Here is a 22,693-nt window from a genome sequence, read left to right on the forward strand (position 1 = left end):
ACTCCATTATTTAGAAAAAAAAATTTTAATGAAAGATAAAAGGATTCAGCAACAAAAGCCATTTTAGAAAGAGTTTCGTGTGAGAAATGCAATCATATAATAACTTCAGAAAAGCTTGAAATTAATGTCTGATACTATATTTATAACTAACAAGTTATTAGAAATTAGTGCTAAGTATAAATTTTGTGTTAATTATATTAATACTGAGTTTTCTATATAAAATGTGAAAATATATAAAGAAACATTCTAGAAATTAGGCATCCATTAAATGTTAAACTGTATAAAAAATTAAGATAATATTAATGCAAAAACATTATGCTTTTGATTCTGTTTTCAGATGACTAACTTGCAGGGCAAATTCCAAATATATGAATTAACAAAGAGATTCAAACTTTGAAAATATATAAAAACTGGGTCAGAACTAAATTTAGACAGTTGTGTTATACATCACTCATACTTGACCAGTGACATTAGGCAGGTATGATTTGATTTTACTGACTCAGTGAATACAATTCTCCAATGCAATTCTCAATCTTCTTTTCAATATAAAGGCATTGTTTATATGTCAGTAAAAAGAGGTAATACAAACCTGACCTGAGAAGCTAATTTTCCTTTCATATTACTAATATTATAGATAATGTAGGTCCTTAAATTATACTGTGCCTTCTTTGTGTTGTTTATCAAAAGAAATTTTTCAGGCCGGGCGCGGTGGCTCAAGTCTGTAATCCCAGCACTTTGGGAGGCCGAGACGGGCGGATCACGAGGTCGGAGATCGAGACCATCCTGGCTAACACGGTGAAACCCCGTCTCTATTAAGAAATACAAAAAACTAGCCGGGCGAGGTGGCGGGCGTCTGTAGTCCCAGCTACTCGGGAGGCTGAGGCCGGAGAATGGCGTGAACCCGGGAGGCGGAGCTTGCAGTGAGCTGAGATCCGGCCACTGCACTCCAGCCCGGGCGACAGAGCGAGACTCCGTCTCAAAAAAAAAAAAAAAAAAAAAAAAAATTTTTCATTCTGTTCAGTAATTTTCATCACAAATTATTTTCTTTTACTTTGTGAGACTATAAACTAATCATGTTTTCCAGATTTGTTTAGGGTGTAAGAAAAATAAAAGCTAAATATAATGCTGATTCTAACAAAGATACAGTAATTCAGAACTTGACTTTTGTAAATTAACCATTCGCTTGGTTTCATCTTACTCACTTGTTATTTTCTTTTATTATAGTTTGCCTTAATTCCACTTTATGTTATTTAGCTATATATATCATATTTTTTGCTGCATCAACTGCTTTTTTAAAGTTAGTTATACATTAAATATTAATAGATAATAAGTGGCCTTGATAATTTACCTTTGAATACTATAGTAACTTCAACAAATGTAGGGAGCAGTAAATGGAAATTGCCTTGTTTAAATATAAGGAATTAGTGCAAAAAATATATATATAGAAAAAAATAATTCCTCCCTGACTCCTTAAAGTTGTAATGCATTTAGATCCAGTTTTACATACATAAAAATTATGGAGTAAAAAGAAAATTATTTATGTTCTTTTGAGTCAGATATGCAATTGGAAAAACCCTAAGAAAAGTAGTTATAGAAAGCCTTTAGATTTCATGCACATTGAGCAATAGGCCAAAAAATAGAGTTTTTGAAGGCATCCAAGTTCCAGAATTTAAATTCTGTTCTCTATTATTAATGATATGGACGAACTTTCATCACTGAATGGTTCAACCACGTATATCTTTTACTTAACTTCCTAAGTTAATGGGTGATCAATAATATTGCACAGGAGAAAAAGAAAACAAGACCAAAAGTGTACAAAGTATCCCTCTCCAATGATTGCTGTAAAAATACCTATTATTATGCTTTCTTAGCACAAAACACAAAGGACTTTTCACATGGAATGAGTCTACTAAAATATGTGTCACATAGCATTAAATGTCTTTGGTGGCTACTATTCTCCTTCCTCCATTGGTTTATTCTAATTTATTTTGCTTCATCTTTAGAGTGGTGGCTTTGCAAAGAGCAACAGAATACCAGATGGTCATTGCTGTGGTTCACTGAGTTTATATCCTAGCAGGAAGTTAGATGATTGCTTTTCAAGGTTCTTATCATACATTGAACAGTCTATTTCACCACAGGGGATTCTGAAGCTGTCAATATATTTTTGGCTAAGCATGCCCCATCATTTTCTCTTTAAGACATGGGCCTATATCATCATATGAATGTTTTGTGGACACAAAGATAATATACTTGTCTTTCCTTCTACATATTGTGAAATGTAGATTTGTGATAGAAATGAGTATTTACCTAATGTTTACAAAATTCTGTTTTAATTTTGGGAACAACATCATTAAACTATTTGTTATAGCTTCTTCAAAAATGTAAACTTTCCCTAAACAATGTGGATTTTGCATTTAGAAAATTTACTTTAAAATTCTTATTTGTCAAAACAAGTGAACAAAAAAACTCCAAGTAAACAAAAGCCTTCCCAGAAACAAAAGGCTCAAAGTTACACAGAATTCGTGTAAGCAATGAAGACTTAGTTGCCTCAAAAAGAGACTGACTTTTGTCTTTGATTTAAAAAATATACAGTTGACATTTTTCTAGGAATTGCACAGAAAGAGAATGAAGTTAAAATCACTCCATTGAAGAAATAAAAATCTCTAAATTTACACTATTGTAACATATAATACTAAAAAATATACAGATTGTCTCTTTATCATCAAAGAAAATTGATTAGTATAAAATAAGAATGATAGATGAAGGAATAAAAAAACCTGAACAATAGAGTAAACCAACAAAAACGTTTTAGCTATTGCGTACGTGATGAGGGGAAAAGGTAAATAATTGCCTGAATGAAGGAAGACACAACTCACAAATGCAAAATGGGGAACATAATGTTCCCCAATGGCTGACTGTTGCCATGGTCGGGCCAAGAGTGATTGCAGGATAAGAAGAGGAAGCCTTGATTTTCTTCCTTGAACATAAGAAACATACATAAGGCCAACATATATTGTTTATATAAGAATACCCCTCTATCCTTTTGCACGAAATTAGACTATACACATTTGGACAATAGCCCAGATCGCCTTTCAAATACAAAACTCCCGTATTCAACAGACTGAGTTTCATGACGCCTGGAGCTGTTTCATTAATCATTATACTCAGAAATGTGACTTATGTATAGTGAGTTTTAAAAATATATGAGTTTATGGCTGGGTGCGGTGGTTCATTCCTGTAATCCCAGCACTTTGGGAGGCCGAGGCAGATGGAGCACTTGAGGTCAGGAGTTCAAGGCCAGCCTGACCAATATGGTGAAATCCCGTCTCTACTCAAAATGCAAAGATTAGCTGGATGTGGTGGTGCATACCTACAATCCCAGCTACTTGGAAGGCTGAGCCAGGAGAATTGCTTGAACCTGGGATATGGAAGTTGTAGTGAGCTGATATTGCACCATTGCACTCCAGCTTGGGAGAATAGAGCGAAATTCTGTCTCAAAAAATAATAATAATAAGCAAAAAATAAAATATATGAGTTTAATTATTGAATATACTTCAAATGTGAGGACTTCCAGACATGGATAATTCAGAAATGCTATGTTAACTTTGGGAAATATATTTTCAAAAACGATGTCTAATACTTGCTGACCCACACCTAATTTTTTGGGTAATGTCGGGCTTAAAGTTCCTTTTAATGCTGAAAAAATTAATTCTACTGCCTGTATGATCCCAGAACCTAGATACATCCATTCTCTGGTACTCTTAGTTTTTTAGTACCTCATATCTCAGTGTTATTATCATATTCAAAAATACATCTTTACAAATAAATGTTAGTACTTTTGTCATCTTTTGGTTGTGAACATGATAAAAAAAATAAGGTAGTTATTACTAATTGTTGAATACCATTGATTAGGTATTTTACGTACATTAACTAACATAATCCTTATCTTAATACTATAAAGTAAGTAGGACTTGCCCCTATTATACAAGTGAAAAAACTGAGGTCTAAAAAATTAAATATATAGGTTAAGGTTTTATATCTTCTCAGTGGCAGAGATATGAAGCAAACCAAGGCTTTTATTAGTCTAGAATCCACTCTTTCCAGAGTTCTTGACTATCTTCGTTTTAAAAATATTCTCCATTATTTCTGAACCCAGGCACATGTTTAACCGTCAATAGATATTTTAAATATGGTAAACACAAACATAACAAGTGATAGTTATTACTTCTATATGATTTTAAAAATAATTTACTTTTATGTGTTTGGAACTAATTAGGTAGTTTTGAGCACTTCTATGTGTTAAGCATTATATAACTTTTTCACAATTATCATTTAATCTAATTTCTTTAACCTTCACAATTCTGAAATAAGTAAAAATGCTCAGTTTTTGACATAAGAAATAACACACTCAGGTAACACATGGCAGAAATATAAATCAACTTTTCTACCCCTAAAGATAAATCATGTTGCCTTTGCTCCATTACGCTGGATACTTCTAAAATACTCTAGTCAGGGCATGTATGTTATTTTATAACACAAATGTACTTTTCAAAACAAGATTAAGGTGCATAATAGGAGTATTGAGTGTTGATCTGACTGTTGATTGAATAGCCTGCGTTTTCCAGGGGGTGTTGAAGCAGCAGCAAGTGACCTGTGACACTTGCAAAGTTTTCCTTGTGGATTGACATCACTGCAATTTTGTTAGCAGGCTTTGAGCTGATAATTCCATTACCAAATAATTCATGCTTAACTTGCTTGTTCTTTAAAAGACATGCACAACATGTTTTCCTCATTAGCATCAAATATAACTGTTCGCATTAAGAAACTAGATCTCTGTGTGAAATGACAGAGCTAACGAGAGCTGAATGTGCCTAAATAATATTGCTCAGATACTGGCAAGTGTGGTGGAACTCAAAGTCTGTGCTAAAACATTTTCTGAAATAATATTTAAAATAAGATGTTTGAAAATGAACTCAATCAAACCATAATGCTTCAATCCTCAAAAAGAATTTTTAGTACATGGTTCATGACATTTTTATATTCAACAGTACGTTTGAGTCCTTTCTTCTTCGGCGTAAAAGAGGTTACCACTGACACTACTCTCTCTGTGATTCAGAGAGTTACAATAACACATTGTCTTCTCTGGGAATGCGTTTAAGAAAAAAGGAGATGACCGTTTACAATGGTTTTTAATAAAATGTTTTTAAAAACTACAGATTTTAGGCTGGGAGTGGTGGCTCACGCCTGTAATCCCAGCACTTAGGGAGGCTGAGGCGGGCAGATCACAAAGTCAAGAGATCGAGACCTGGCCAGCATGGTCAAACCCCATCTCTACTAAAAATACAAAAATTAGCTGGGTGTAGTGGCACGCACCTGTAGTCCCAGCTACTCGGGAGACTGAGGCAGGAGAATCGCTTGAACCTGGGAGCCAGAGGTTACAGTGAGCTAGGATCGTGACACTACACTCCAGCCTGGTGACAGAGCAAGACTGTCTCAAAAAAAAAAAAAAAAAAAAAAAACTACAGATTTTAGCTACAAAAAATGCTAAAAAATAATCTTTAGAGTGAATAGAAAAAACTGGACTTTGTTTTGATTGAGTATGTAAAATCTCATAATAAAATATATTTTCATTTTGGCAAAGTACAATTTATCATTATGTTTAAGCACTATATGGGAATGAATAGAAATATGGCACCAAATTATTTTCGTGTCTTGTTTCAATATAGTACTTTTCAGTTTTCTTTAAATTAGTTTTATCAATAACCTTATCTATTATCTATGTAGTATCATATTTCTGATATCACATTTCAGCACTTACTCATATGTAATTGGGACTTACTATGCATAAAGTAAATGGCATTTTTGATTTCCTACTGCCTTTGTGAAGTAATTTCCAGATACAGAGCAGGGAACAAGTAAACATAATAAATATCCTTTCATTAACTAAGTCACTACTTCTTTGGAGGAATTTTCACATATAAAATTTAAAAAATTACTAGGCTAAAGCTTCCTACTTCTTTCTTCTCCAACTATTGTCTTTTATTGCTCAGTACAATTCCATGTTTTGGTATCACATTTTGATCCAGCAAATTGTTGATCAAAGTTTTTTGGCAGGAGAATAATGCAATATGGTGACAAATCAAGCTGCTATTCTTATTTCATCAGTCATTTCTCTAACACATTGTGGACAATGGTCTTCCAAGAATAAAACTTGGAAGATTTATTTTTCTTTGTCAAAGGCAACAGTTTCCTCATTAGCCCTTTTGCTTGTATGTACTGTAAATATTTGGTTTGGTTACTGTGACCTGTCAACTCCGTCAACATTTTATAGCATCACATCCCCTTACTGATTAGTCCTTTCCGTGAGCCCTCGTATGAAGTCCAAGTTCTTTATTTTTGGCTACAAATAAACTCAAATGATCAATACAACATGCCACTCTTTTAAAATTTTCTTTAATCTAAAATTCACATTTCTAATGCAGCCATATGTTTCCTATTGACTGCCTTCTTAAATCTTAATATGTTACCTCTTCCACCAAAAGTATGTGTCTCTTTTACATACAATTCTTAGTTTTTCCTGGGGTATGTGTATTATATTACCATTCTGAATACAAAATATAATTATGAATTTTGAAATTTTTAACATAGGAATAGCATAACCATTTCACCTCGTCTTCCACTTCATCTGTGAGAACTGGGTTAAGAAAGATTCTGAAGCTACATCATGTGCTCCAGGTATTCTCATTCAAGACTTGGAGCATAGGAATTAGGTTTCACTTTGTACAGAATGTTGCAGGCAGTTAGTTGACTTTTACAAATACTACCAAATGGTGTTGATAAAATTCATCCTGCCTGTGAACAAACACAAAACCTTTGCACCATACCCTCTAGGTTGATGTGGAATACATTTTTTCTTAATTAAACTACCATTGCTAGGAAGCATCAAAAGAACTCTCTAAAAGCAAAGGTTTCATCAAGGAGAGACTCTACGTAAACTCCAGGGAAAGCAACGAGTAGATCATTACAGAGTTATCAGCCCCCTGCAAAGTTATAAATTGAAGAATCAGTATGCTATCAAGTGGAAAAGAAAAGCAGAGGGAAGGCATGAACTGAGCAGTCTGCCATCTTTTCTTTGGAAATGAACGACAGCTACACACACTGCATATACACTACTCCATTCTGTAAGTTTTAATGAAAAAATTGGTTAGTGGGAGATAAATCACGTCTTAGAAAATTAGGTCATGTGTTCTATGAAGTATGACTTAGACTCTACCTTTAGCCAGTGCATATTAGTAACATGTGAGAACTAATTTTGAGGCTGGAAAGGAAAATCTGTACTTTCTACATGAATTATTGCTTCATTCAAAATGTTCTTGCTCTATATAGTTTGTATGTTTAGCAATTCTCTGTAAAATCTTCTCTTAAACCATTGTCCCTAGCTGAACTTCCATGCACTCAATGGGAGATATTAATACCCTCCCTATCAAGATTCCTAGCTTACTCTACAGATTCTGCTATTAAAGCAATCAGCATACATTACTGCAATTACTTGATTACTGTCTGCCCCACTGGACTACAGGTTCTTAAAAACAGAAATTGTTTCTTAATCAATCTTTTGATTCTCAGCACATAACATAATGCTTTGCAGAAGGAAGGCCCTTAATAAATACATACAAATGAGTAAATTTATTCATTAGTGTTACAGCTGAGGAGAAAAAAAGTGACCTGGGTAGACTAAAGTTAATATTTTCAAAAATGGTGGATGCCAATTTTGATAGATTTTAAAAAATCATAGAAGTTAGAGTGGAAGTCAAGGGGAAAAGTCTTGCTGGGACCTGGGAGTGAAGAGTAGGGAAGTAAATATGCTGGTAGCAGAGTTTAACCCTGAAACCAAAATGGCAATAGAAAAAAAAAAGGCAATAGAGGTGTTGGTTTTAGGGTTAGATTTGAGTAGAAGGACATTTGATATTATTCCATTTCAAATTTGTCTTTGTTGACTATATATCCTTTCTTTAAGGAGGAGATAGTAACAGGTGCTAAGGAAAAGTTGGATGATAGAGCTAACATAAGTAATAAATAAACCTGATGTTTTATGAATGTTATTACATTAAACTCTAACAAGTTTATGATTTGGGTATGTCTGCCTATCTCTTCATCCCAGTATAACTAAAAAAATATAGCTTCCAAAATAATTCAATTATTACTCAAAGTCTGTAGTCAGTAAGTGGCAGAATCAGTATTCAGAATAAGGCCTTTCTGATTCCAAAGCCTATTGTCTGAATTGAGATGAAGGAACCAAACAACAGAGATTCATATTCAAGTAGTGTTGAGAATGCTCCATTGAAATCTCTTCAAACTACTTCTTATTTTTAAGTGTCTTAAGTCCTTGTAAACTACTTAGGTTTTAAGAATTTTAATAGGTCTTTGATTTAGGGAGTTTTATGCTTTTTTTGAAAAAAAAAAGATTGCATTTCTGCTGATTTCCATATAATATTCCATATAATATCCAATTTCTCCCATTATAAAGAAAAGTTCTTAGAGACATAAATTAATCTGGTGACGTATCCAAAAGGTAACAAGTTCAGGCTTTGGAACCTGAGAGAATATTTCAGACCTGGCCTCTGCCACAGCCCATTTGCTTTTGGGAGACATTTCTCCATTTTACACTCATGTTTCTGCATATCTTTGAGCGCAGGTACCAATTGTCCTCCTTTTTAGTACCTGGTTATCCTTCCTTATAGAAAATAGCCGAGGAGAATACAGTGTTTTCCACCAGAGCAAAGGATAACTCTGCTTACAGCCTTGAGGGACGGAGACGGTGCTCCCTCCAGAGGAAAGAACGGGTGTGCCTACTGTCCATTATAAAAAATTCAGGTTTCTAAGCTCATGGTTCATCTCTTAGAATACCATTTAGTAAGTTCTGCAGGCATCTCACAGTCTTCATGCCATTCTGTGAGAATTAGGGCTTGAGAAACTGGCACAAATCCTGCTATTCTTGCTCCTAGTGCTGCTGTGAGTAATAAACTATCCTTTATTTCTGACTCAACAGTCTTGTGTTTCCGTCATCATCCATGAAACTGTGGCAAATAATTTTAACTTGAAAGTAGAGTAAAATGTCAGAACTCTTCATAGTTCTTGATGTTTACCAGCTAATAATCTAAAGCAATTATTTTTAAATATCTAAGCTTTGGTTTCCTATTATAGTGAAATTTAAAAATGATAATGCTTATAAATTTCACAGTATATTTATAGTGCTTAAATAAATGATAGCTAATAGTAGTTATGCAATATTAGTAGCAACAGCAGCAGTAGCAGTAATGATAGCGGTAATTGTGGTAGCCGTAGTAGTTGAAGCATACGCAGCAAAGGAATCTAACATTGAAAGAATGCCACCATATAGCAGACATTTTTACTAAGCAGCCAGTGTAGCTTATCTTATTTAATCCTCACAACAAATGGAACAGGTGTTTTGTGTTTTGTTTTGTTTTTATTAGTTAAATGAGGTAAATGAGACTCAAATTGTTGAACTGATTTTCCTGAGGTAACTCACATGGCAATTGACAAAGCTGGGATAAGAAGCTTGTTGTGTCTAATTACCAGGAGGTTGTGATGCATGCATTTGCAGTGACATGTTTGGGAGGAAGCTATAAAGTAATTTAGATGGGCAGTTGGACATTCCCACATCCCAGTCATGGAGGAATTACAGAAGCACATGCTTGTTAAGGAATAAAAGAAGCCCAGAGGAAACACAATGTTGGCCTCCAGAATTTTTGTAAGAAAAATCCATCCATATGCTTAGCTAATGTTGAATATGTTCTGTTTCTCAAGCTCTGTATTTTGAACCTTTGTCCACATTATTATATTGTTGTGTTTTCCCCATGATACAAATAATCTTAATAGTATTGATAGTAAACAAATACAGTACAATTAATTTCAAAAATTTCCATGCTGTCTTCTATCAGAAAGATTCATAGACTCAGTCAATATTTCTTAAAGCTAAACAATTTTGACAGCCTAATTAAATTTCTAAACATCATAAAATCCATGTTTTAAATATAAATATGAAAACATATAAATATACAATGCAGGCATAACTATGTACATAGATACATATAATTTACTACCTAATTTCACAAACAATGTGATAGAGATACTAGTCAATACTAAAATTTAGTATTTGTCTCTCCTTTTCATGTAGTATATGAGACTATTTATCCTTTAGGTTTTTGGTTTTTTGTTTTTGGTGTTTTTTTGAGACAGAGTCTTGCTCTGTCTCCAAGGCTGGGGTGCCGTGGTGCTATCTCAGCTCACTGCAGCCTCCTCCTCCTGGGTTCAAGCAATAATCCTGCCTCAGCCTCCCGAGTAGCTGGGACTACAGGCGTCTACTACCACACATGGCCAATATTTGTATTTTTAGTAAAGATGATGCTTCACCACATTGGCCAGGCTGGTCTCAAACTCCTGACCTCAAGTGGTCCACCCACCTCAGTCTCCCAAAGTGCTGGGATTACAGGTGTGAGTCACCATGCCTGGACTCTCCTTTAGATTCTGTAAAAGAAACAGGCACCAAACACATTTTTCAAATACACTGGCTGATGACAACTCTCATTTTTAAAGTGTTTTCATTTTACCTCTACAGATAGGAACAGGAAAATCCCACGAAGCTGTATTAACTGAATTGGCTATGCAGGTGAGCTGAGGGTGGCCATCAAGGATGTATCCAGTGACACAGCTGTAGCGGATCTTGTCCCCAACGTCGAATCTTGTACCATATAATACACCTTTGGGCGGAACACCAGGATTTCCACAAGAGCTACTCTGCAATTCTATTAAAAAGGGGGAAAAGGACAGTTTACAGTTATTTCAATAAGCAGTTTTTGGTTTCAGATTTATAAAATTATATATGTAGATATGGATATTCTTATTTCTTTGGAGAAGAGTCACTGAAAAGAAATGTCTTCTATTCCAACACATGTGACAGTGAAATATGGAAAGAAAACTAAACTTTATCACAGAGGTATTACTGGTCATTCTTTATGCTAGAAAGTTTTAGATATTATATTACTTAGTCTTCCGAGCATTACTCATATTTTTACTCATATATTAATATTTACTCAGATAAGTAAAACTCCATGGCTTTTTCAAAGTTACATTCTAATAACATAGTAATAACCAAATTCATTTCCTTAACATTATCTTCAGTCCTTCAGTGCTTAGTCTTAAACCATGAACCTAGATAAAATACATATTTTGCATGGAAACCTTTGTTTCATTTAAATGAGAAAAACACAGTGGAGTAGTAAGTGGACAATTTTTAAAGTTAGGGAGGGAGGATGAGCTAGAATTCCAGCTCTATTATTTGTTATTAACTTTGAGTGTATATTAAGAATGATAACAATAAGTGCAAACAGTTGTAATATTTTAATTAGATCAATAGGCAAAATATATGGAAAATGATATATCAGAATGTTTTATCTATCACCTTCTTATTCTATTAGTTGATGCTTAAAACTAAACAAGTATACAAACATGAGTTTTTAAAGCAATATTCAATTCAGAAAAAATCCAACTTTAGATTAAATGAAAAAAATTGAAAAAAGCAGAACTTCAAGAATAAAAATATTAGAGATTATTCTCATATTGTTTTGTACATTTTTATTTTATTACTGTTATATTAACTTTATACTACAAATAATAAAATCACAAACAGTAACTAATGAACTAAAAGATATCACAATTTGAGTAAAGTCGGTAGTTAATAGTATTGTGCAAACATTAATTTCTTAGTTTCGGCCATTTTACTGCAGTTACATCAGCGGTTATATTAAGGGAAACTAATTAAGACTATGTGGGAACTACTGTTCTTGCAAAATAATAAGCTGAGAGTGATGTTGCAATAAAAAGTAAAATATTTTTCCCATTTTGCTTTGATATTTATTTCATTTGTGCAGTTACTAAGTTCTATATAATATTACAATGCTAATTCAAATAATTACAAACCATTGTAATAATTAAAATATCAATGTCAATACTAAGCAAAAATATTAAAACACAAAATGGTTCACAATATATAGCTTAATTTTGAGAGTGTTTTTTAAACTTACGTTAAATATTTTGTCTAAACTTTTCAAAGCAAGTAAAAGAAAAATCACAGATTAATTTCCAGTATGAGATCAATTTAATCAAGAAAAATGTATTGAGCACAGGACATCCATATATTTTAGAGAAAAAAATATTTACTTTGAGTTTTAAAAATGTAGTTTTAGGTTTCTTAAAACTAAAAAAGTGAAGAAATTGACTAATATTTACTAAATGTATATGGTTTCAATAGATAATTTTCTTAATAATACATTCTAAACTGAAGTTTGTAAAATATTTAAAGTGTCGGTAGTGAAGGTTATTTCTAATTGTTTATTTTGTTATTTCTCAAAGACATATGCTATATGTGAATTTTCACTAAAACAATACTAATTTATTGTCTGTGAATTTTGAGCAACTTTTAAAGAAACACTTTGAACAGTAGTTTATTTTGAAATACTTAATTTTTTGGAAAATCATCTGATTAACAGATGAGATGTTTGCTCCCAGAGACAGTGAGGTTAATAAGTTTTGACAAAATGAACAAAAATTCAATCCCCTGAATATAGTAATAACAAAGGCGATACTTTTAATGAAACTACCACTTTCGGCCTTAGAATTAAACCACTCCTCTTCCTTCTACCCTCTAAAAAATAATTAAGGTCAGGACTTCAATTATCGTAAAGTTATATGTCTAGGAGAAAAGTGGTTTCCAAATTATGTCACAGGAAGCAACTAGGTGGGGGAATAAAATGAAAGAGAAGAAAGCTCTGAATAGTTTTTGGACTCAAAATTAACTTCGATTTAAATGAACAAATAAATATTATCCAGAATAAAGTACCTAAAGCAAAATGGAAATCATGTCAGGTGAAGCAGTGAATGAATAGTAGCATTGAATGGAATCTTAATAGATTACTTAATCTCCAGGCTTGTGGCTGAATTATTTCTAAAACTGATAAAAAATTTAGGTTGTTTCAAAATGAAACTCAAAGAAGACAATTTTAAAGCATATCTGGCCTCCGCTTTCAGGAAATTCCTGCTGTTGTTTGTGCTTGTTTATCATCTTCATTTATAGAAACATCTACCCATCATCATCTGTTAACTGAGTAATTTATAAAGACAGTTAAGATATTTTACATTCAGGTTTAATTGATCCTGATTCTATAACCATTGCTCATGGATTATATTTTTTGTCTTCTCCCAACCCTTTAATTCAGGACTTCTCTCTATGCTGTCTATGTGCATTTTCAAATGCAAAGCAAGTAAGATGTGTCACTAACTGAAGTATATAACCCACCATCAAAAAAGACTATGTTCTGATTGAACATTCGCTTCTTACTCTTAACATTTTAAAACTAAGTAGTGCTGCATATTTAAACTTTTGAATTAAATTTACTTTCAATAAAAAGAGTTTTAGAAATTGCTAGGATAGACTAGTTTTTAGATAATGTTTCTTCCAGCCATCCAGAATTTGAATTTCAGAACAGAAAAGCAAATATCACATGTTCTCAATTATAAATGGGAGCTGAACAATGAGAACACATGAACACAGGGAGGGGAACAACACTTACTGGGGCCACTTGTGGGAGGGTGGGGGTGGATAGAGTATTGGGGAAAAGAGCTAATGCATGCTGGGCTCAATATCTAGGTGATGGGTTGTTAGGTGCAGCAAGCCACCATGGCACAGTTTTACCTATGTGACAAACCTGCATATCCTGCACATGTACCCAAACTTAAAAAAAAAAAAAGAAAATGAATTACTCAACCATGTTCAGTAAATCAAACTGTAAAATAATTATTAAATACATGTTGCAAGTATTTACAGTAAGTGATATTGCTTAAAATATATAAAATTATTAAGGAAAACACAAATTTATAAGGGAAGATTTTTTTTTTGTAATTCATCAGATGTACATGCAAGCTAGACATATCATACTTGTTACCTCAATGTGTTTTTGAAGCGAATTATTACACCTAAAAGCAGATTGCTGAAAAGACTTCAGTTATCTTCCTTTACCAGCAGATGACAGTAATATATTGATTAAGAGGTTTAGGTAACTAACACAAAATAATAGAATCTGACAAATTGTCTTCTAATGTCCCATAATACAAAGATTAAAATGGGATTGGAGTAGGGGAGGAAGTACTGTAAAACTATTTACACAATATTCTTGGTTGAGCACTTAGAGTGGGCAGGTTGGTGAACTGAGATCACTGGAAAATAAACCTGAAGAATTTGTACTCAAAATATGTCTCAGAAAATGTCAGAGACCCTTTATGTTAAGTTTACTGCTCTAGGCATAACAAATCATTTAGTCTAATTAAAATCCATCTGATTTTGGCTGGAAAGATGTGTATTTTATTTATCTTCTCTTCTCGCAGCATTGAGATTATCAGCAAATATGAAGATATTTTGACAACATAGACTATTCTAAAGTGTAAAAGATTTTTGATATTGCAAAATAATTCCTTGGAAAATATACAAGATAAATTTTTAAAAATTCAATTGTGTTTGAACGAGTAGAGTTTAGCGACACTCTTCTCTGTTAGTTAAAAGAAAAGATAAATGACTTGGTAAGTGACACTGACACTATTTTATTCATCAGAAGCTTTTAAGAGTTACCACTAACATTGCTCTATGATGTGCACTAGTTAATACTATAACATGTCCCTTGCCTTCTGAGCTAACAATTTGAGAAAGTCAACCTTTGTTGTAGAGTATCAGCTATAATAGGCATTTGGGCATTCTTCCACTTCTATCTCATAAAACACTCGACATTATGGGTATAATTCTCCCCATTGTGTAGAAAGGAAAACTGAGACTCAGGAAGATCAAGTAACTTTCCAAAGGCCATCCACTAATAAATAGTAGACTTGTGGTTCAAACTTAGGTTTCCTAACTCAAAAGTCTTAGATCATTTCACAATTATATATTGCTATCTACTAAAGGCAGATATTCATTCCACAAGTATTTATTAAGCATCTATCATCAGTAATGCTCTGGGGATATAGTCTAGCAAAAGGTAGACATGGAGTTTATGATTTGGTGGTTACTAAAAGTAATACATCAGTAATTTACAGAATATTAATTGTATTGTGACATGTTGCAGAAAGGAAACATATAAGTTATACTAAAGGCATATAATGGCGAAATCTGAATTAGTATTGATTAAGAGGAGATCTGGAAAGGATTTCCTGATAAAGAAAGGCTTTAATTGTGATCTGAAATGGGTAAAAGATAGTTTTTGTTTGTTTGTTTTTAAGAGCAGTGAATAAGTATATTTAAAATAGAAAAGTATAAGAATCAAAGTACTGTAACAGTTATTAGGTTTGACAACACAATGAAGACAGGTTTCATGGAAATGGTAGGGTAGGGTAGAAACTAGATTGGGAAAAAATATTTCAAAAGGGTTTATCATAGATGGCTTCACACAGTGATGTATATCCTTTGCATAGGCTCATAAATATGAAGGAGAACTATATCCTCATTAAATATTTGGTGGTGCGGTGCTATCTGCTTTTTAAAAGAGTAATTGAGAGTAAATAATTAACATACATTTTATAAATGTACATGTGAGCAGAGATTTTCATAAGCATGCATGATATAAAGTGGGTAAGTTTACTAATTTAATACTAATTCAGTATTGAGTGGGAAAATTGTGATAAAAGGAATTGTAAAAATTAATTTTTTAAAAATTAGTAGCCAAAATAATGTATGCATATTATTTTAATATGAGAATACCAATTTTATAAGACTGTTGATATTATTACACAAAACAATATATGTTACTCATGTATATTTTTAGCAAGCACTCAATATGTGCCAAATATTATTAACTAAATAAATTGAGGTTTTATTATTATTATAATCAATTGTGTATTTGAGACATCAAAATTAGGTGTGATTACATTATCGATTTTCTAGAGGCCGTGTCATAAGTATCAAATTTTCATTAAATGTAATGAAGTACATTAGATCATTCTTGGTCTTAAGAATTAATAAAAAATAGTAATTTAGTCAAGGGTAAAATTCAATTGCTCCTCTCTGAATCACAAAGGAAATACAAGGTCTAATCTTAACTTTTGGCAGAAACTTTGTATAAACAAATTCAAAAAAAGTCCCCTATAGGTGTCATTGATTTCTTCATTCTTTTGTCTATTGTTTGGTATCATATATTAAGCACCATTCCAAGCACAGTAGTTATCAAAAGATATATTTGATGATTTGCAGGCTGAAATATCCAGATAATTTTTAAAAACAAAATAAGTAAGTCTAAAATGCAATTTAAATCTTGAAAGAGAGTATATATAAAGGACTATAGGGGAACAAAATTTTTGTTATGGTTTCCTTGGAGAAATGAAATAAAACTCTATCAATAAATTTAGAAAAACAAGTGTGTGATTAATACTAATAAACATATTACAACAACCTCTTTCTTAAAAAAAATATCCAATTTGTCGGGAGCACATGAATAGTTGCCAAAGGCAAAATGTTACACAAATTATCAGGAAGAAAACCTTACCTTGAAAATTGGGGGCCGGGTGCGGTGGCTCAAGCCTGTAATCCCAGCACTTTGGGAGGCCGAGACGGGCGGATCACGAGTTCAGGAGATCGAGACCATCCTGGCTAACACGGTGAAACCCCGTCTCTACTAAAATACAAAAAAATTAGCCGGGCGAGGTGGCAGGCGCCTGTAGTCCCAGCTACTCGGGAGGCTGAGGCAGGAGAATGGCATGAACCCGGGAGGCGGGGCTTGCAGTGAGCTGAGATCCGGCCACTGCACTCCAGCCTGGGCAACAGAGCCAGACTCCGTCTCAAAAAAAAAAAAAAAAAAAAAAAAGAAAAGAAAATTGGAATAAAAATTTTTAAAAAGGGATAACGGACATCCTGACTACAGAATTGCATAATTATTCAGTCAAATAGATGAAGCATGATCCTGCTGAGATCAATTAACAATGCTTTAAAACACTGCAAAATTATATCTACTAAGGGAAGTAAAATCAAGTTGTTTGTGCTTCTTGGAGAAAATTAATCTCAGGGTTTATTTCCCAGATGATTAAAAATAATTTAGGAGAGCATAACATCAAGCTGAAACAAAATGTTTTGCACCCAGTACCTGTCATCCTGAGAATTCCAAACACTTAACAAATAAATCCATTTTCCAAATTTTTTGGTGATACCAAATGTTTTTTATTACAAATATTTAACCATTTCATTCACACAGGACATAAAGGGTGTAGTTAGGAATTTACCTGGTACTTCAGTTTGAGCAAACATTTCGTGAGTATTTTGAATCACCTATTGCATCTATAATGTCCTCATGGTCTTTTCTTTCAGTACATATAACTGAATGAAATTTATTTCTATATACATTTACTTCCTCACCAGACTTTGAGCGTCTTGAGAAGAGGGACTCTAATTCATCTTTGTGTATCAAGAATTTAGCACACTGTGTTGTCACCAAGCAAGAAGAATTAAACTAATTGTGTTATCTCCTTGACTAGAAAAATTTTAAAGTTAATTATCACACAGAGCTCATAGAATTAAATGTTTAAATACAAAATAATAGAGTGGAATCTGTAGTATAGAAGAAAGTTGTAGGAATAACATGAATTAAACTTGTTTTAATAAGCACTGGATCACATTGGCAACATGTGATTTTGTATGAGTCAAATTACATAGTTATGTGATTCAATTCTGTTTCTCTGTGAAAATGCATTCACTTCTGTAAGCCATTTCCCGTCCATAAGCATAATTTCTAAGCTGGAGTCATGTCACAGACCTCACTGGGATGCTGAAGATGTTGCAAACATGAGGCCACATTTGCCATTTTGGAAGTCATCCTGCAACTTCAAAAAGGTTCAGAGGTGCTAATCAAAAGGACAACTGTTATATCTTATTAGTTGTTATTATTATTATTTGTTTGTTATTATTTTAACTTATTGAAAGGGAATCTAAATTACTGGTTGCTAGAAAAGAAATAAGAGCAAGATAGTACTGTCTTAGCTGGGCTGCCTAAGAGGAAAACAGAGTACTGGATTGATTTTAGGGAGGAATGAACACTGATTAAAATGTATTATAAGCAGTAGAAGAAAAGTCTATTGTCATTTAAAAAAAATATTTCGATAAGTCTTAGGGTAAGATGGATATATTTCCAAGGGAAGAAAGTATGAAGCGGTGGAAAAGTTAGTGTAAAACCAAACACATAAAAATTTATGCTGTGTCGGTAATGTCATTCTGTTTTCATATTGTGGATATAGATAAGGTCCACTGGCACTATAGAAAAATATCTGAGCATCAGATGTAGATTTATAGTTAAATATAAGGTAGAAAATACTTTGCACCATATACAAAGACTAGCCATTAGTTATGTTGACCCATGAATAAGAGGTAATGCCCATTCCATTGAAAATATCTGTGCCCTTTCATTGGCTAAATAAATTTTATCATCCAAAATGAATTTACAAAAAAGATATTATATTTTTGTTTTGTAAACTCTGTAACCACCATTGTGTTAACATAGCTTGGTGAAGGATCATGAAATATAAAAAGTTATGATTATTAGAAGCTAACTCTGTTGTACATAACTACCAGAATATTACCAAAACCGAAGAAATACAAATACAAAAGGGAGGCATATTAGCAGTCATACTCACATTAAAGTTTCTGGACATGGAATAACATTGCATTTAGCATAGAGTAGCATTTGATAGATTGATTCAGAATAATAGAAAAATGACTCTCCTCTGACAGAATTGGGACAAGTATCTGTATTAAGACTTTTGGATAAAGGTAATTTAATTCTTTAAAAAGATGTGTTAAGCTGATCATGGATAATTTACTGGAATTATATATTCATCAAATATGATGACTGAGAAATGCCACTGTATTTTACAATTAATCCATCACCAAATAATTACTGAAGCCCGAGGCACAAATGTCAAATAGGTATAAAATATGACACCATTTCTATCTCACTGAAACATAACTCAAGTTGGAAAAATAAGACATACATGGTAATGACCTAGAAATTAAAAAATAAAACTGATTCCATAAGCCGATTTTTAAAAAACAACTTTAACTATTATATACATATACCAAAGGAAGACTATTTTATAAAATGAGTTAAGTAAATTTTTAGTTGGAGAGAATTCAGAAGAGTCAAATAAATCATATGAATAAGACCCATAGAGAGGAATGTCCAAGATGTAGTCAAGAGCAGTGTGCAGAATAGGTTGGTTTTAATACGTTGGTCTGAATAAGTCGATACATATGAGGAAACACAGAATGTAACTTCAGAAAATAATCTTAGGGTTGCACTTTGGAAATACCTGAAATTAGCTGTTTTAAGGTCAATGCTAAGCTGATGCTGATGCTGCCAAAAAAAAAAAAAAAAAAAACCAACAAGTCACAGCGAACTGCTTAAATAAGATAGCAGTTACTTCCCTTCATGTGACTTTCTGATTGCTCTAGGCTAGGAGAGATTGGACTGTGCCCTCAGGCCATCAGGGACTGGGGGTGGGGGGAGGGGGGGTTCCATCTTGCTACGCTATCCTCCCCTAGGGCATTGCCTTTGTCCTTTGCCTTCAAGGAGAAGTTGGGTTGCTGCAAATGTTGAATTCCAGGCTACTGAGTTGAATGAGAAGATGTTAGGGGAAAGCAACAACAACAACAACAACAAACTTCCCTGGGAGATGCACAGCAGTTTTGTTCCTGTTGTTGTTGTTGTTGTTGTTGTTACTGTTATCGTTTTTCTATCAAGGCCTACTATAATTCCTCATGGAACAGAGACCTGGTGGAGCAGAAAATAGATGGTTACAATACATAATCCCATGTGAATAAGCAAATAAAGGGGACTATTCAACAGTTAAAGAGCATGATCATGCATACATCCTGTCAGACAGCGATTCCGAAGCACTTCCTGCCCTGGCAGACCCTCGTCCTCTTCTCTAGGAGGTGCTCCTTTGTCCCGCATCTTCTGTTGTCCCCTAGCATTTTCTTCTTAATAGTTCTTTACTGTCCACATTCTCTGTGGTCAAATTTGAAGCAGGTGTTGAAGAGTAAACTATCTTTGGGAGTGCTTTGAGATTATATCCTACCTCTGCTAATGCAGGTTTGGTGTTTGAAAATTGCCTTAGGGATTGACAACCAGAGTTTTGCAGATGACTCGTATAATTTATTCAGCTAAAACCGCCCCTGAAAGCTTATTAGGAGTTAATTTAATTGCTTCCAGGTTTTCTTTGGTGCCAAGGAACACTCTTCCCAATCCCCAACTTGTTCAAACCATGGCTTTCATTGCCTTTTCATTGGAGCTACCTTGAGGTGATCTGAAACAACAAACTTGGACAGAAATGCAACATTCCTTACCTGATCTTTGGCCCCAAGGCTGTCTTCCATCCTTGGACTAAGAAACTTATATAAGATTCTGATAAACTTTCTTATTCCCTGCTATACAGAAGCAGTTGGTTTTTCCAACCCATAAGTCCCCAGAATTTAGACTCTATTCATTCTCTTCTTGAAAATGGCCAATTGATGCCTGAGCTCTTCTCTGTTTTATATATAATGTCTTACTTGTTCACATTTTGGGAGTACATGTGGTATTTTGATACTATGTACATACAGTATGTAATAATCAAATCAGGGTAATGAGTTTGTGTGTGTGGAAAAGCCAAGTCAAACTGTGTTTTTCCTCTACTCCGGCACTGCAAGAACAATGGGCACAGAAAACTTCTGTGACCACGAAGCAAGCAATCAATTTTGCAGTGGACAAGAATTGGGTGTCCTCCAATTCAATTCTGACACTGTCTACCTGGCGATAGTATCTGATCTTACAGGTTGAAGGCTTAATCCCTAAGACTGACCCCCCAGGCACCAGGCAAAAGTCTGGGCCTCTGGAATTTTTGCCTGACAAGCTTCCAGTGGAGTTTTCACTAGGGAGACTCATAGAACTTAAGGATTCACTTGCTGACATTTAACAGTTTATTACAGAAAATATTACACAAGATACAGATGAAGAGATGCATAAGGTGAGGTATGGAAAGGCTCAGAGAGCTTACATTCCCTCCCTGGGAATGCCACCCTTCAGGAACCTCCAGATGTTTAGCTATCTGGAAGCTATCATGCCCCATTCTTTTGAGGCTTTTATGGGGGCTTTATTAAAGGGGCCTAACTGATCAAACCAATAGTCATTCATAATCAACTTAAACTTCAGACCGTCTCCCCTCCCTGAAGGCTGAAAATTTCAACCCTCTACTCCTGTCTTGATCTTTTGGGTGGGCAGCCTCAACCTTGAAGCTTTCTAGCACCTGCCAACCATCAATCAATTTATTAGCATCACTTTGGAGTTTCTAAGGATTTTAGGAGTTGTATGCCAAAAACTGAGGCCAAAGATCAAATATATATTTCACAATATTGTAGTCCACCCCTGGTCTTTGAACTCAGATCCCTTACATCAAAAAGACATACAACTCAAAAGGTATGGCCACATTACTAGAATTCCAGTTCATCATTAATAAATTGCTTAGTCTATCATATTGTATGAATGTCTGCTAGACTGAGGCCACTCAGGTGCAGGCCTGAGTTCAATCTTCTCAGCTTCCGAAAGCAGATGTGGTCTCCACAAACCTATAGCTTCACCCATTTTCAGACATCTGGTATAGTTCAGTTAAGAGACAATGTCTTCTCTAGCTCTGAATCTCCTTCTAGGTGTTAAGTAATATTAGGTTTCTCGCAATTTGTAACCCATTCATTTATTCCATAACCTTCCATTTACTCTTTCTCCTTTTTTTCTGTTGATGTCCAAACTTTTTTCACCTTTGGAAGGGATGTTAGAATCATCACTGTGCTGGTCTAGATTGCAGGCAGCAATACTAGTGGGTAGCAAGTGCTTCCCCAGCAGTTAATTTCAACACTTACTTAGGGTATGGTTACATAGGTCAGAACTATAGGGCCATTTTTAACACCAGACAATATAGCTGCATTCACTGTTAACTCAAATTCTGCCAGATTGTAAAGGCACACCCACCCCCATCAGGCACTTAAGAATTCTGGCAGAAGGTTCTTTTGTGTGTGTGTGTGTGTGTTTGTTTGTTTGCTTTTTCTTTTAGAAATCATTCTTGTTTCCAGCACTTGTAGTTGCAGCCCTGGACCTAGGACCACTGCACCAAGTAGGGAAAGGAGAAATAAAGTTGAGGTGATGTGGGAAGAAAGAAAAGAAGCATAATCATATAATCATTATATTGGCTTACTCCTCCTTTGGCAAGAATCACATAGCCATACCGTATCCTTCCCCAACCCTCTTTCCCAGATCAACCAGAAAAACTGAGGAAAATCTAGTGAGGACACTACTTTAGTCCGACTCATGTTGAGTATTAGCACACGTCTATGAAGACGTGTAAGCCAACCCTTCATGCTTTCTTTCATCTCACCCTGTTTTTGACAACCAACGTTTTAATGTCCATTCCATTTTTCCATTAAATTTTCTCTGAGGAGGATATATCTTTGCTTATTGTTGAAAATTATGGGCTGTACAGTATGTTTCTTGGTCTGAAGAAATGAAAGTCAGATGTAAAAATATGTATATTTTGGTGTGTGTGTGTGTGTGCATGTGTGCAT

The 22,693-nt window shown here is 34.1% G+C and overlaps 1 protein-coding gene across 1 annotated transcript in view; it reads right to left on the reverse strand.

The window, feature by feature from the left end:
* Positions 1-22,693, reverse strand: part of CSMD3 (CUB and Sushi multiple domains 3) — a 1,234,679-nt gene that overhangs the window by 951,531 nt on the left and 260,455 nt on the right. Inside the window, exon 4 of the mRNA XM_025394338.1 lies at positions 10,632-10,826. Coding sequence (XP_025250123.1) covers positions 10,632-10,826 — 195 coding nt within the window. The remainder of the gene's footprint in view (positions 1-10,631; positions 10,827-22,693) is intronic.

This window comes from Theropithecus gelada, chromosome 8 (genome assembly GCF_003255815.1).
Source record: "Theropithecus gelada isolate Dixy chromosome 8, Tgel_1.0, whole genome shotgun sequence".
Classification (NCBI taxonomy): Eukaryota; Metazoa; Chordata; class Mammalia; order Primates; family Cercopithecidae; genus Theropithecus; species Theropithecus gelada.